Genomic DNA, 15,594 nt, shown 5'->3' on the forward strand with positions numbered 1-15,594 from the left:
TAGATTCCAATCCCAGAATCACTAAATACCTGAGCAGGAAGTTTGACCACTTCATAAATTTTAGAAAACAGAGTAAGAGAGAGCTTTTTCACAAGGATATCCTAAACAAAAATGGCACCTTACCAGATAATGTATTTCCAAGGAATTCTTCTGTATCACAAGTAAAAATTCAGACACAGTGTTTGCCATTTTTTAGAATGCATCAGTAAAAGCTATAATCTCACTGAAGACTTGCTGTGCTACTGTGGTACGTGCCCTTCCACATTACTGATGCTGTGTGTTACACAGCCCTATCCATAAAACATGTTCCCAGTTTGCTGGGCACAGAGGGAAATGCTGCAGGAGGTACAATACAAATGGCAAAGTATCTGACACCCTCTGGGTTTGCTCTTAGTCACTGCCTGGCAGGTTCACAAATACTTTGTACGCTACAGTGTCTCCACACCCCATTAGACATTGTTGCCACTGAGAATTTCCATTGCTGCCCATACACACCTCCTGATTTCTGAAGTGCCTTTACCACTGGTTTGCTTGAATGCTTTCTGGGTAACAGGTAGATAAAATTACCTCCCCTTGCACTGGCACTACATTCTCACAGTCAGTCCCACCATCTGACACACTAATGAATCCTGTTATCCATTCACTCACCTATAGGGAGAGATTGCCCAGTTTCCCCCTCTGTGGTCCAGTTCTGTTACAACAGTGGCCAGATAAATTTGGCAGCAGTAATAAAGGCTAAAACCTCTGAGGTCTTACAGACTTGTTAGGGAGCACCTTCAGGTGCCAAAAAGGCCACAGCTATTCCAAAATCCAAATTACCCCAATATAGGTATAACAAGATTCCCTAAGACTAGAACAGTGATACTTAACTAAATAGTTACACCACAAGAACAATGCCTTATCCTTCTTTTAACCTCACACCCTCACTAACGTGCTGAGCATCAAGTAGCATCATCAGTTGTCACTGTACCAAATTCCCTAGCAAAAAAAAAAAAAAAAAAAAATTAAAAATCTAACCAGAAACAAAATTAGAACTGTGTATTTATTAATATCATAATGGATTTTAGTCAAAACAGCACTGACTGAGGTGAAATCATCCTCTGCTATCAGGCACAGAACAAATTCAGACCCTTCTTAAGGAACTGCCCAATTGCAGTGCACAAATCACTTTTAGGAAGCATCATGGGAGCACAACATGCAATTAATTCTCTGTATTAACCTTTTGCCAGCCAAAAGACATGTATTCTAAGAAAGGAAGAAATACAATTAGTTAACACCGTGCATCTCAGCAGACTGTCATTAAAAAAGACACATTTTCTGCTGTTCTCAGCTTTGAGAAAGATCTTTATTCTTCCTTGCAAGATGAAAAGCAGAAAAAAGAATCAAATTTTAACTAGCTCATTGATGAAAACTGCTTTTTTATGTGTGTTTCTTGTAACTAGTCTGCACCCAAAGGATTCATTTCCTGACTGCTCTTTCAGATAGTTATAGCAAAAGAAAGGCCTGTGTAGAGAAAAGATACATAGTTTCACTACACCCTATTCCGTGAATGAAAATGAAGCACAAGATCTTCTGAATACTCTACTGAATGCCCTAATAAATCAGCCACTGCTTCTTCTGAAAAATTTCCTAACAATGCAACTCATTTTCAGTATACCACTTAAATTGTGTTCAAGTCCGTAAACGTTATTTCTAATTCAGAAAAAAAATGTGCTGAAAATGCTTCTAATGGCTGTTACACAGTGCTGCTAGCACAGTGTGGAGACTCAGTGTTTACCCTCTTTGCAATTGGATTTGTACCATTTCCAAATTAACTTCAGCACTTCTATCACACTATTACACAGTCCCATAAAAAAAAATCCACATGGGGCAAGGGACATCTTATCTCAGGTGGTAATCTCTAGGGGATCCCAATTGATTAAAACCCTCCCAAATACTACTTTAAAAACAGTCCTTATCAATCTGGATAGCTGCTTTATTCCACACTTTTGCATTATGTTAAGCTCACTTGCACTCATATTTTTATTATAGCTGTACCCCAACAGCCCAGAGTTTTAAAAGCCTGGCTTCTCACAGAACAAGAACTAAGGCTTTGGCACAAACCTCCTGAAGTGAAAGTTCAACTGAAGAAAGGAAAACGGGGAAAAGACAATACCTAGAACACTTCAAGGAAATAAATGTATTAGAATTACAAATGTTACAAGTCTGAATTCATGTAATAAATTACTCATTTGAGATATCAAAACGGCAATTTAAAGCTTACTATAAAGTCGTTCTGAGAAGTGAATTATTAAAGAAAATTAAGGTAATTAACAGTAAATTACTTGTAAATAACTTAATTACAGAAAGAAATAAGTGACTGAACTGAACAATTCTATTTTAGCACATTCATTTTCTCATTCCCTAAGAAGAAGAGCACATTTCACTGTGAGCACTGAGTGCTTCAGGAATCAGAAAGCATTCCCACCAATCTGAAAAGAACTGCCCTTTCCCAAATTCTAATCACAAAAGGAAAAAAATATAACAAAATAAAACTTACAAGCTTTCAAAAATGGCCCAGAAGAAGAGAAAAATATAACTATTTCATACACCAGCTACAAGTCTGGCCACGTGTCAAAACAGATTCATTCCAACGAGATCCAGATTTCATCCCAAGAGCAATTAAATTCTCAGCAAAGCAGTTAAAACCCATCTGTCTCTTCAAGCCAGATTTCAATTATTATTCAGTAATCCTGTGTCCTTATAATTACATTGATGCTCACTCTGCATATACCCAAAATACTGGTTTATTTTTATTTCAGTAAGAACTAACATAGCACAAAAATTCACATTTTCCTGGAATCTACAGTAGAAAGGGGTCAGAAGATTCCATCTCTTTTGTCTTTTTGTAACAGAGTCTTGATATGATCTGATAATACAGGGAACACTCGTAAAAGTTTCCTGTCTAAACCTATTTGCCCAAATGAAACTGCTTTACGAGAAAAGACAAAAAAACCCTAGAGAACAACTTGTTCTCTACAGAATACTAAAGAAAGAACTAGTGAAATATTTTCAGTTTCAATTTTTACTTCTCGCAGACCATTAAGCACTAGAATAGTTTAAAAACAAGCACATACTTCAGCAGAATAACAGCTCTATTATCTATCCTACTCTAAATGTAAATAAGGACTTGCACTTTCCAAAAATATTCAAAGCTTCACTCTGAACAAACAAATATTAAAGCTCATGTTTCTCATGTGGCTACTTAATGGAATGGACAGGAGTAAACACAACAGCTCAAACCTCACTACAAGAAGAGAGCATTTCATTACGGTTAAGCAAGGGAGCCACGAGACTCCAGTCAGGATGCACGTTTTGGGCTACACTGCTTACATGTATGGGGAACTGTATTTCCAGAAACTAAGGAAAATAAAAGTCTAGCAAGGCTGATATATTAGACTAGAGCTCAAGTCTCCATTCCAAGAAACAGGAAAAAACATGTCTATGTTTCCTGCACTACACTGAAGTAAAATGACTTCAGTCCTAAGTAGCCATTTCCAAGATCACAGCAGAAATTAGACAGAGTCCTGCAGATGTGTAACTACCAGACATCTACTGGGGGACTGCCAGCCCTCTCAGCTGCTAACTGAATAGGCAAGCAAAACACTAACAGTCTCCTCCTTCAATGAAAGAGAACTCATCTACAGGAACTACAAAACTCAATCATTGGTTTCAGCTTGGCTCCGTAAATTACAAAGTTTTGTTTTTGCAATCACTACAATCGTGAGCAAAATCCAAACTTAATGGCACAGCAAATGTGTAAATCCCCATTAAGGTTTGTTGTTTCATTGGTTTTGTTCCCTTTTTTCTGCCATGTAACTCCTTATTTCATTTCAAGGCTCTTTTGCTTTTAGTTATGATGTAAGCTTCACTTCTAACTACTCATTCAGCGGCGGTGAAATGAACCTCACATTGCTAAGCAGCTTTCTGCCACCCAACAGTGAAGCAGCTGAGTGTTACAGTCAGTGGCTGCAACACAGGACAGGGGCAAACAGCACAGCTAAACATGAGCGAGAGTACGTATAGACAAATATTGTTTATGTTGCTAATTTACAGAGCCATCAACTGCTCTGCTGATGATCAGTCCTCTCACACAGAACTGAGCAGGAGTAGCATCAGTGATTTGGTGCTCAGCAGCAAAGACCAGCTGATGAAAAGGGTATAAGGAATATCAATGAAATCAATGCTTAGAAACCTGAAAGGAGTCCAGCAGTTAGCAAGTTAACCAATTCCCTTGTTGCTCTCAAAACTGGAAATAGAACAACAGTAGGGATAGTGAAATAAGTTATTTTCTATTACATAATTAGAAATAATAAAAATGTTTTCGTCCTCACAAAATATCCACACATTTCCACCCAAGCTGTTAAGTCCCCACTGCATCACCTTATGATATTATTTAAATTTGTATAACTTTTAAACCTCTAACACTGGATTGCACATTTTCTTCATAGTTATTCACTCAGTGAAGAACAGAAGGGCTGTCCTAAAAAGAGGTCAAATTTATTTTGTTCTTTCCCCACTGTGTCCTTAAAACCAAGATGTACTGGGAATAGCAAAGTTATCTGCTTTTCTCCCCACAAAAAAGGAGCAATAAGCTTGAGGGGCCAGTAAGCTCCTTCCACTGCCTTCCTATGTTGCTTGTCATTCCAGAAGCCCAGTCAAAACACCCTTTGCAAAAGCTGCCTTTTTTTTTTTTTTTTCAAAGATGGTCCAAACACTCTGAATCTCAGATCACCCAATAGGAGCTGCACTGCCATCTATGGAAAAGCTTAGGAAAAAGCATTTGGCATTTAGCATTTGCTGATACGAAGGAGGATGCAGTTTAAAGGACTAATAATACAACAGCACAGAAATGAAAACTAAAAAGGCAAATCACACACTAACCACGACCAATTAGTCCCCATCTAATTCCCTGAACTGCTACTCAGCTACATTGCTTCTACTCACCCCAGCCTGTGCCACGGAAACTCCAGAACCCACGATCTGCTCTGGCGATTGCCCTGGAAACACTAAATCCAAGGGGCAGTCCGGCTGGCATTAGCTCCAGCACTCCAAACTCTTAAATCTGACTCTCATCAACTGGATTTTGACACACAGATATGAACTGCTTTTACCTCACCACACGAGAAACTGCATAATTTGATCACGTATCTCCCAGCAATCAAAACACGAGATGTGTTGACTAATCACAATAATTATTCTCTTTTTTTTTTCTAACGTGTCCTTCTACTCCTTGCTTGCAGAGAAAAGGAAACATGGAACAAAAGCTTACAGTAACCTACCCAACAACCTAATTCTTCAGAAATAATGAATAACTGCATCAGAAATTCATCTGCATCTTCATATTACAAACTATAATTGTTTAATCTTTAGGCTAAATAAATCAAATATATCATGATTTCTGCCAAAACCAACAAGCACAGGAAAGAAAAAACACCAAAAAAACCCACTAAAAGGCAACAAAACCCTTCAGAGCTACATTTTCCCCCTCAAAATCCAAGCTGACTGAAAATACATTTCTGCCTTGTAAAAATAAAACAAGTATTATTGATGTTTTTCTCATTTAGATAAAAATTCACAGAACAGTAAGCACTGAAATTCTGAAGCATGAACACGATCAAAATCAAAATGGGTGGAAACAACACACGACTTTCCACATTCAACATCAAGCCTTACAACTTCTTCCTTTCTCCACCTCCTCAAAACCTAGTAAATACATTCTTCCATTTTTAAGCCATCTCTAAAAAGTATTTAATTTCAATAAAGAAAGAAAGAAACCAAAATAGTGAACATAAAAGCTTTCTAATGTACCTCTGCTCCAGATGGCTTACAACAGCTTCTGTCAATCAGATTATTGATTCAATATCATTTCACACACATGTACAAATTAATACATGGAGGTCACATGTATCAAAACCCAAATATATAGTCCAAAAGCATGGTAAAAGAAGCATCTTCCACTTGTTTGTTAAGCTACACAGTATATATCAAAATATCTATATTTAAAATTACCAAGGACAAAGTTTAAAAACTTCCCTCTTTTCCTGACATATGCAGATGTGTCTGTGGGTAAGGGTGCTTGTTTTTGCAGTGGCCTACATGAAACTTGTTTTTTTTCCCCTATAAACACCAATAAAGCTACACAACTGATAATACAAAAGCCTCAAACTGCTTTTCCAAGCTGGCCACAGTTGCCACAAAAAGTTAATAACCATTGCTAAATTCTTTCAAGCCCTACATCCCAACATCATAATTTAAGACTGAGCAAACAATACCACAAGCAGCTAAAAATATATCAGGAATTCGTATGTAGTTACACACAAAGAAGGTAATTACATATCTATTTCCAATGTTCAGGACCAATCTCTGCTGTTCTGCTCTTGGGTTGCAGCAAAGAACCTGACTAAAATTACAAATCAAAGCCTAAGTAGGTGCCACAAACCCTGGCCAAGTCTGAAAGGGGTATCTACATGACTAAAATGGCAGTGGTGACACAGGATCTGAAACACACACTGATTATACCAAATAGGTTTTGCTAGATGTTCTGATTGTTAGTAATGTTTTATCATGTTAATAAAATCCAAGTTGCTTAATTCAAAAGTCTGTGCAGACAAAGGACAGGACAGACAGCAGTTTCCTCAGGCCCACCGAAATCCCAAGGTTGGCTCCCTGACCTCAGCTGGAGGATCACAGCACAGCAACTCTCCCTCCCCCCTTCAGACTGAATGATGCTTCCTGCAGATCAGCTTCAAGTTTAGCAACAAGCAAAAGGTTGTGATGTATCTTATGTATCACAGTTGAGATGCACACAGTCCTGCTACAGCCAGGTATCTACCTGAAAGACTCTATGCTTCAAAAAACTGAGAAATCAAAAATCATCTTTGGTTCACAGGGGTCCTCAAAGAACACAGTACAGAAACAACACAGTCAAGAAGTTAGAGAGGCAATAGTTACTTCCTTGTTTTTTCACTCCTGTGTTTAGAGATTAGTAGGAGATATTTAACCTATCATTTGCAGAAATTAAATTCTTTTCTTTGTGAGCACTACCATGAGATTGCATAAGGAGTGACCTGTTTTGTCCTTACTTTAGAGAACAGGAGTTCCCAAACAATAAGTTTCAAAAAGCTATCAACTAGAGAGGAGAGAGGAAACAATTATCAAATAAAAAAACGTATCATTATCTTAAAAATACACTTAATAAGCAATAAACTCAACCCACTATAATCATTCAAGTTATGTATATAAATACATACTATGCTGTTCATTTCCGAAGAGTCGTAACTTCCACACGGATGGACGCTTCCTATAGGTTCCAACCCTTCTTCATCCCACATGTATGTGCCATCAGAGCTGTCAGATGGAGAAAGCTCAAAAGAGGACCCGGCTCTATAGTTCATCTCTGAAGAAATGACATTCTCGGTTGTATGTTTTGTGCTTTCGCTGTTGTCATCCACTGCTTAAAGAGAACGGGAACAGTTAAGGTTCCAAAAACAATCCAGTATTCGAAAAATAAATGTTAAAATGCGTACTACTGGTGTGTAAACTTTTCTGAAACTATATTGTAGCAGAATACCTGAAGGCATTCTACAGTGTTGTTCTCTTATCCCAGAGGGTAGAAATGCTCAAGCTGGTTTGGTAGCTACACACTAAGAATTCTTCCAACCTACATCTTTGTGAAACGTTTATGTTGCCCCAATTCAGCCACAGTGAAAGCTACTTTCTAGAATTCTGTATCTCTTTAACATATTAGAAGATGGGTCCAAAAATATATGCTTTGGATCCAGTCTTTCAATTGCAACATCTCTCAAAACAAGGTTTTATCACGAGAAGCCCCAAGACTTGAAATCGTGGCTTTCAAAAACATATTCTCGTGTCTTCAGCTGATGTTTAACACAGCACACACCAGGAAAAACAGAAAAACCAGCAACATTCCAATTTATAATTTAACTTATTTGATTAGACAATCTACACTTATTTACACCACTTAGAAGGCAGTTACAGCTGCTCTCTGCCTACAGAGGTGCAGGGAGAAGGAGTTGGAATTTTCTCAAAATACTACCATCCCAGAAAAAATGAATGGCAAAGCAAGGATACAAGGAATCCCACAACCATATCACAAATGTGTTTAAAGGAGGTAACCTTCATTCTTATCACAAAGAGCTCTAACGCTTGGGAAAGAACTATTATGCAGAAAAGGTGTAAGAAAACAAATATGCCAGCATAGAGACAAATTGTATTCTGAAACAATCCACAAGCAATGGGCAATTACATTAAATAACTACTGTCAGAGAATTTTGATTTAGTACCTAAAATTTCAAACAGAACATAAAGAAAAAAAAGTATTTACCAGACACATTTATATCAAGCCAGTCATCACCATTACAGCGAGATCCTCCACTTTCCTTGAGAGACGTGAACGGCTCAATGGACGTGATACTCCCGTGCTCTAATTCCTGAAGGCAGCTCTCCTTCTGCTGTATTTGTATAGTTCTGTTTGCATCTTCTATATCTATGAAGTCATCACTGAAATCTTCACTCAAATCATTCTTTTCAGAGGACGACAAAGAAGATATAGATATTTCATCTCCATCATCGCTCATACACATGACTTTGGACCCATGTTTCCCCAGACTTTCATGCAGGCCCTCATCAGATCCTGTTCTCTGAGCACTGCACTCTATAATACTGTTTTTCTCAACTGCCCTGTTAATATTTGTTGAAATTTCAGAGTTCTCCACGGTGTGTGTGTCAGGAGAGGTACTTTTGCTGCCATCCACAGCAGTATTCCCAGCAAACCGCTGCCTGGTAGGCTTGAGCAGAGAAGGACGACTTAATCTGTATCCAAAGGAAGGTGCTGACCCAGATCCATTTGACAGTGGGGGTTTCTTGGAACAAGGAGCTGACACACCGGAGTACGGTCTGGTAAACCCATACTTCACCGGTTCATTTCCATTGGGTACATCCAACTGACACGCGTTTCTTGACAGCAAAGTAGACCTCTGAGACGTCCTGGCAGCCACATTTTGACTATGATAAGGCCTTGTAAGATCCACAGCTTTATTAAAGGAATGTGACCTGGTTAGAGATGCAGTGGGAAGGAAAGAATTCTGAATGGAATGTGAGAAACTTTGTGATCTTACCATTTTTTCACAGGAAAAAGCCTTGCTATTGTCTGTAGATTGTGCTAGGCTTTCTCCTGAACTTGTCCTTGTGGCACTGGAATTTGCTCTAGGTCTCTGCAAACCTACCACCGGCCTATTTCCATAAAATCCATTTAAATTTGATCTTGGAGCATTGAGTCCAGAATATGAGGTCCTTCCTGACAGGGTACCTTTGGTGAATTTAGCTGAACTAGAGAGTCCGGGTAAAGACTTTGGGTTTAATTCCTCGGTAGAAGATACAAACATATTGGTTGGCTTTGCTGCTTTTGATGCAACCGAAGCAGGACTGTTCAAACCCACCCTGAGCTCATCGTTGCCCAATGCTCCTTGAGATTGAGGATACTTCTCAGAATCGATTAATTTTTCACTGCAGTTGCGTTTAGAGTTGGACTCTCTCCCGTTTTGATCGTTAAGCTGATATCTGTTAGATTTTTTCCAGTTGAAAGAGAAGGAAGACATGCGGACAGTGCCATTGTGCTTGCTGAAATTTCTGCCCCCATTACTCCCTGCTAAGTTGACGGCTGTCCCGTTGGGCACAGGTTGCAAGACACTCCCTAAAGTTTTCGTTCCATATTTCGGTAGCCTGGAAACCAAGGATGTCCTGGTCGGATTTTTTTCTTCCATGAGCTATTGGGTTCATTGGTCCTTAAAGGGTGCTTGAATCTGAGAAGAAAAAAAAAAAACAAAACAAACATCAAACCTGGAGTAACAACACAGTTTTATATACACCTGCATCTGTGTGCTTCCTACATTCCTGTGCCTAACTGTACCATGGGGATAAAAAGTAACCTATACACATTTTGTGAACTCCAGAGAAATATCTGCCACCAGAAGTTATTTGGCAGGTCACAGCTCCCTCCCCCAGCTTTCCTTCTCTACATAAACTGCCTTTTCTTTTCCTTCCTTTTGAAATCTATAAAATAAACTTAAAAGGGGTTAGGTTGAGTTTTTTGGTTTGTTTTGGTTTTTTTTTTCCTTTTACCCATTTAGACCAGCAAACTGAAACTGAACTTTTCCACTGTGTTACAGTTATTAAATTAAAAACTTTGATATCTAGTATTTTTTTTTTAAAAAAGCCATAAATATACAGAGCACAAACCTGTGGTCAGCAATGTAAACCTGCAAAAACAAAATCGGACTGAAAGCTAATCTTTTGAGATGATTTTCTCTTTCCCCAATGTCTATGTTATAACACAGGAAATAATCACTCATCATATACCCTCACCACAATTTTTTTTCCCAGACCTTACTGATATCCCCAAATCAAGATTAACATTCCTAGCCATTCTTTTTCCCCCCTCTTTGTAAGGAAACTGTAGTCTGCTTTGGAAATCTACTTATTCATGTACAAGACTTGAAAAGTACAGGGCAACAGTTGCACCAGGTCAGTGTTAGTGAGTGTATTCCAGAGTTTGACTTCTGTGCAACAATGCACTAACACAAAATCCCAGCTAACTAAGTGTGAGATAAAAAGATCCTTGTAGAACTCATGCATTCCCTTGTATCTTGAATTTTGCTTCCATCCACCTGATTTGGAATACAGGAACTTGACTATACTCTTTAATTGAAGATTTGTTATATCTCAACTTACAGTCACGTCATTTTGGTCTATTTTATATCAAACTTATTGTATAAAGCCATTTCTGCTTTAAAGACATATCGTTGCCTCTAAAACTTTTGCCTTGAGAATGAATTGTGATCTCCTTGCTTTTGACATGCTTTTTGTTTCTTCCCCACTCATGAACATTTCCAGCCCGTGGTTTGGATAACTGACTATGCCTGTACACCCTTTTGTACAGCACTAGTCTGCTGGTTTGCCTGATATACAATACAATCCTGTCTAAATGCTACTATTAAAGGCTTGTAATTCCGACAACACCACCTTGAGAAGTCTCCAAGTTTCAGTGTTGCAACTTAAGACACGTTGTAGCCTTTTGTTAAATTCTGTATTTGCAAGACCAGGTTTCTGGGGTTTTTTCAAGACAGTTGTAAAAGGATATCTTGTCTTTGCTTAGCCTGGATTTTGGTTTTATCAGTTCCAACCACAATGACGTAAAGACAGAATTTCAGCCATCCATACATTATTCCCTGAAACCATTACCCATATTTTTCTTTTCCCAGACTCATATATGTCTGTCTGGCAGACTGTAGAAAAAATGAAAATTTTTAAACCATGGCAATCACAATTAGAACCAACACACAGCAAGTAACATTATACTTATTCAAAGTACAGAAATTATCTTGTGTAACCACAGCAAGCATCACCCTAAAGTGAGTCACTCCCCAAGCTGCAAGACCTCAATAAGAAACACTTTAGATAAAATCAAAGTGGCATTAAATTCATGCAAACTGAAGTGCCCTTAGGATTTTGTCAGTGAATAGGATGCCCTGGAGCATCACTTCTGGAAGGAGATTTACATTACAAAGATAGAAAGAGAAATGTACTGGAGACATGGCTTTTAGGGGCTCCTAACTTGTGAAAACATCAGAATCCACACCCTACAACTGGCAGGGCTTTTCCATTTTCAAATACACAAATCCTGAGTTTTCAAATACTCAGGGAATCCTTGCACATCAGAGACAAAACTTTCACCCAGCTGTATAAAGAAGCACATGATTCCATCCCTCCACCCCGAAACAGCAGAACATTTTATTTATCACGTATGATACCTGGCTCTATGTGGATTTAGGTGACTAATGTTAGATTTTTGCCTACAGTGTACCTGCACACTTGGCAAAGGAAAATATCATCATGTTTTAACACCAAATGTCAAAGATATTTACTTTATGCCAACTATATATAGTAAAGGCAACAAAGTAGACTTTTTTTTTTAAATAAATCCATGAACAAAAACTGGCCTTTAGTATCCGGGTGAATTCATTCCCACTAAGCATCAGAATCCTCAGATCCCTCAGAAGATAACCCAACTCAAAAGAGAACGCAAGTCTTGTAAAGAAGTCTTCCAAATTAAAAAAGTTAAATTAGAAAACTGCTAATTTAATGCTTTATGGATAATTCCCTTTTCACATCTGTCTACCATCTCTTAGGTGACTGCAAAATTTAAATGAGGCCATTTAATTAGATTACTTTAATCCACCACCAAGTGCTGCAAATTAAACTTGAAAAGGAGACTTTTCAGTTCTCTAGGAAGTGTGTTTGCTCATTTATCCTTGATTAGGTAAAGACAGCACATTAGCTTCAAGAAAACTGTACTGACTGCTTAAAACACTTCAGATAATTAAATTAACAGACAAACAATACTGTCTGTATTTTATTAGCTACTTAACTGTAACTGTTGTGTCACCTTTTCAAATTTGGGTTACATTTGTTTTGTTGAAATACAGTGCCATCAATAAACACTAAAACTTAACAGTATCGCGTCTGGCAGATTTTTCCCAGAAAATGGGAAACTAAGTTCTCAAAAATATCACTCATCTTGACATATATTTACTGCTAAAGATTACAGTATCACAACAAAGAAACGCCCTTATCAAGCACCACAGTACCTGCAAGTTATAGCATGATTTCTGCATCCCTAAAAATTCAGGTTCAATGTAATTTAAATTGTAGTTTGCTGCATTATAAAGAAATTCAAACTATTTTTAGACTTAAGCAATCTATGGATTTTTTAAAACAGACATTTGGGCAAACAAGTTTTATATTCTTTGCCTTGGGAAATATATTATCTGGTGCACACAAGCCTAATCAGGAATTAAGCTAATTATAAAGAGCCTAGCCTTACATAATGATCTAGGGAAAAGGAATTAAAACCCACAGACCCTCTCTGAAGTATAATCTGAATTAACTGAAAAGCTGCTACATCCTTACCTTCAAGGATACTCAAGATCCTGGTGATAAGCAAAAGGATATTCATTTTCACTCTCCTTTGTACTTTCTCTATAGGATTATTTACACCTCAACAAAATCCTCCACCATTAATTTCAACTAGAAAGCAAAACATTGACTCTTACTTCATCCACAGTTTGTTTCCACACCCCCAGGAAGGTAGTTTCCTATACATTAGCTTCTCAGCTAAGTTCAGCTTTGCATCTGAGACTCTGCCCTATGTGTTGTGGAATGATTGTTACAGCAGAAGGCAGCTTAAGGTTCATACATTTCAAAGTCTGGGCTCCTTGAAACGTTGTGATCCCCATGATCCACACCACCACAAAGCTAACAGCATTTTCAAGTTCCAGATGGCCATCAGGGGGACCGAATTCTCCTCCTATTGTCACAGCAGTGTGGAATATACAGCTGCTGGATGAGGCATATCTGACAGACTGGTGACAGACGAGACCAATTCCGTTCTGCAGACCCATTGCTAGGACAACAGTTTCAGATTTATGCTTTGTGCACATGCATTTCAACTCTGTCCTGTGCATGACTTACAAAACCACCTCTCTCTACATCTCTGGGTTTTAGCACCACAGTTTCTTGTTTATTTATTTGCTTTTCTATTCAGGACACAGCATGTGAAGATCTTTTCACCACTGATTTCTGGTGAAACTTAAGTATACCTTAAGAACAGTTTTTTCTTAAAAATGTAATTAAAAATGCATTAGGGCAGCTTTGTGAATATATCATATTTCCACCAACGTAGGGAGCTATTGAATGTCATAAGGGAAAAATCAGGGAGGCCCTTGCAACAGATGCAGCCAAAGGCTTCTTTATCACGTACTTAAGGACACTGCAAGATGGGGAGCATGGCTGCAAGTCAGTTTTACCTTTAAGAGAATCATGGGAGTTCAGGAGAATGGAAGAAACTGGCAGGAGATCTGGCTAGCAAACAACTGCTCTGAGCAGGACAAGCATTGGGCAGTCAAGGATCATGAGTCTTGAGGAAGTTTTGCACGTTGTATCAATGACACTGAATCAGAATGCAACTAGAAATTCTGATGGCTCCAAGACTGAACTTGTAGTATTGACAGCTGTCATATATTTATGTTGTTTACCCAGCACAGACTGGTTTCATTTCAGTCAAAAAAGCTGCTGCTTCTCAACTGCAAGATCCAGTAAAATCTACCAGCTCTGTAGTAAAGTCCTCCAACCCTGCCTTACTTCTCCTCTCTTCAGTTTCTCCAAAACACCTCGTCTTGAATCAATGCCCAATGCTTTATGAAGGCATTCATGAATTTTAGCCTCTCTCCCTTTCCTGTGTCCAAGCTGCAGTGGTTAACACCAGCTTCCTTGACAGTCTGCTTTCTGAAGGTACCACTGCATGAAGCATGGCAAGAAACTCCAAGATGCTCGGTGTTTATTGTTCTACTTTTCTGCAATCAGCTTGCTCTTCTGTGTCTGAAGTTGTGAGATTCTGTTTTCAGATCTCAAGACAGCTTAGAGGTAAGTCCTTTTCTGTTCTTCCTCCCTCACGCTTATGACGTTCTAACCACTTGTAAGGGCAGATCTATCAAACACCAAGCAAACCAGTTATCCAAGCTGCTCTTGTGCTGAATTTTACTTACTGTCAGTCAGAATGCACCAGGACAAAGAACATGATAATGAATAGAGATAAAGGGAGAAGGCAAGAAATACATCATGAAGAGATTGAGGTTTCTGTATTTCTAACATTGAACAGTACTGAGCAAAAAATGTGACGTCTCTTGCCATCTTTAAAGGCATTGTTGTTACTCATCAGAACAGAGATTCCTAATGCTTTTTAAGTCAAGAGGACACAAGCATTTACTGGAGAAAAAGAAATAGCAAAATGCAGCTCTGTTTTGTAGAAGAAAGCTACCAAAATACTCCCAGAATAAAAAACTCCATTCACATCCCTAAGGGCCACACTCTCAATTCACTCTGCCATTAATGCTCTTTACACTGAGCACCTCAAGGAGGCAAAAAAAGGGCTAAGTGCTGCCTGCACAGACATGTATGCTTTGTAATCATTTGCCCACTTGTGCTTTGCATATAAGCAAAACAGGGGTTAAACATTTTAAATCCCAAATCTTCACATCAAGCATTACCAAAAGGTTGAAACAAAACAGGATATGAGTTGTCATAAACCCCTTAAGATTTTATTGAAAAAATGTCTGCAAGATATCTGCAAGATAGCAGTCAAGGTCCAGATGCTTTGCCAGCTGCAGCAAGGAGCAGCTTCAGCACAAAGAAAAGGAGATGGAAGATGATACCTGGGGGTAGGGTTATATTACTCCCAATAAAATAGAATATCAGAGCCTGCAAAAAGGAAGAAAGAGCATTAAGAGTGCACTTTCACATTCCTCATAAATGTTACTGCAGATTGTTATAGTTCTTTCATAAATGGACATGAAGTGAAATGACAGTTTCTTCTGCATTAGAAAATGTCAATGGAGTTTAACTGGTCTCAGGGACAGAGGTCAGCCAGGAACTGGAATAAACCATTAGAGAGGCTCTCTGAAGCTGCTATTCATCTGA

At 38.4% G+C, this 15,594-nt stretch overlaps 1 protein-coding gene across 8 annotated transcripts in view; it reads right to left on the minus strand.

Moving 5' to 3' along the window:
• Positions 1 to 15,594, minus strand: part of CCSER2 (coiled-coil serine rich protein 2) — a 64,049-nt gene that overhangs the window by 41,732 nt on the left and 6,723 nt on the right. For 5 of the 8 annotated variants that reach the window (XM_050340639.1, XM_050340648.1, XM_050340646.1 and 2 more), the window contains 2 exons: positions 8,387 to 9,863; positions 7,293 to 7,495 (listed from right to left, as the gene is read on the minus strand). In XM_050340639.1, coding sequence (XP_050196596.1) covers positions 7,293 to 7,495; positions 8,387 to 9,824 — 1,641 coding nt within the window. In that variant the 5' untranslated portion in view covers positions 9,825 to 9,863. The remainder of the gene's footprint in view (positions 1 to 7,292; positions 7,496 to 8,386; positions 9,864 to 15,594) is intronic. The other 3 variants (XM_050340649.1, XM_050340668.1, XM_050340660.1) reach the window with 1 other exon arrangement.

This window comes from Myiozetetes cayanensis, unplaced genomic scaffold (genome assembly GCF_022539395.1).
Source record: "Myiozetetes cayanensis isolate MyiCay16 unplaced genomic scaffold, myiCay2020 scf10, whole genome shotgun sequence".
Taxonomy (NCBI): Eukaryota; Metazoa; Chordata; class Aves; order Passeriformes; family Tyrannidae; genus Myiozetetes; species Myiozetetes cayanensis.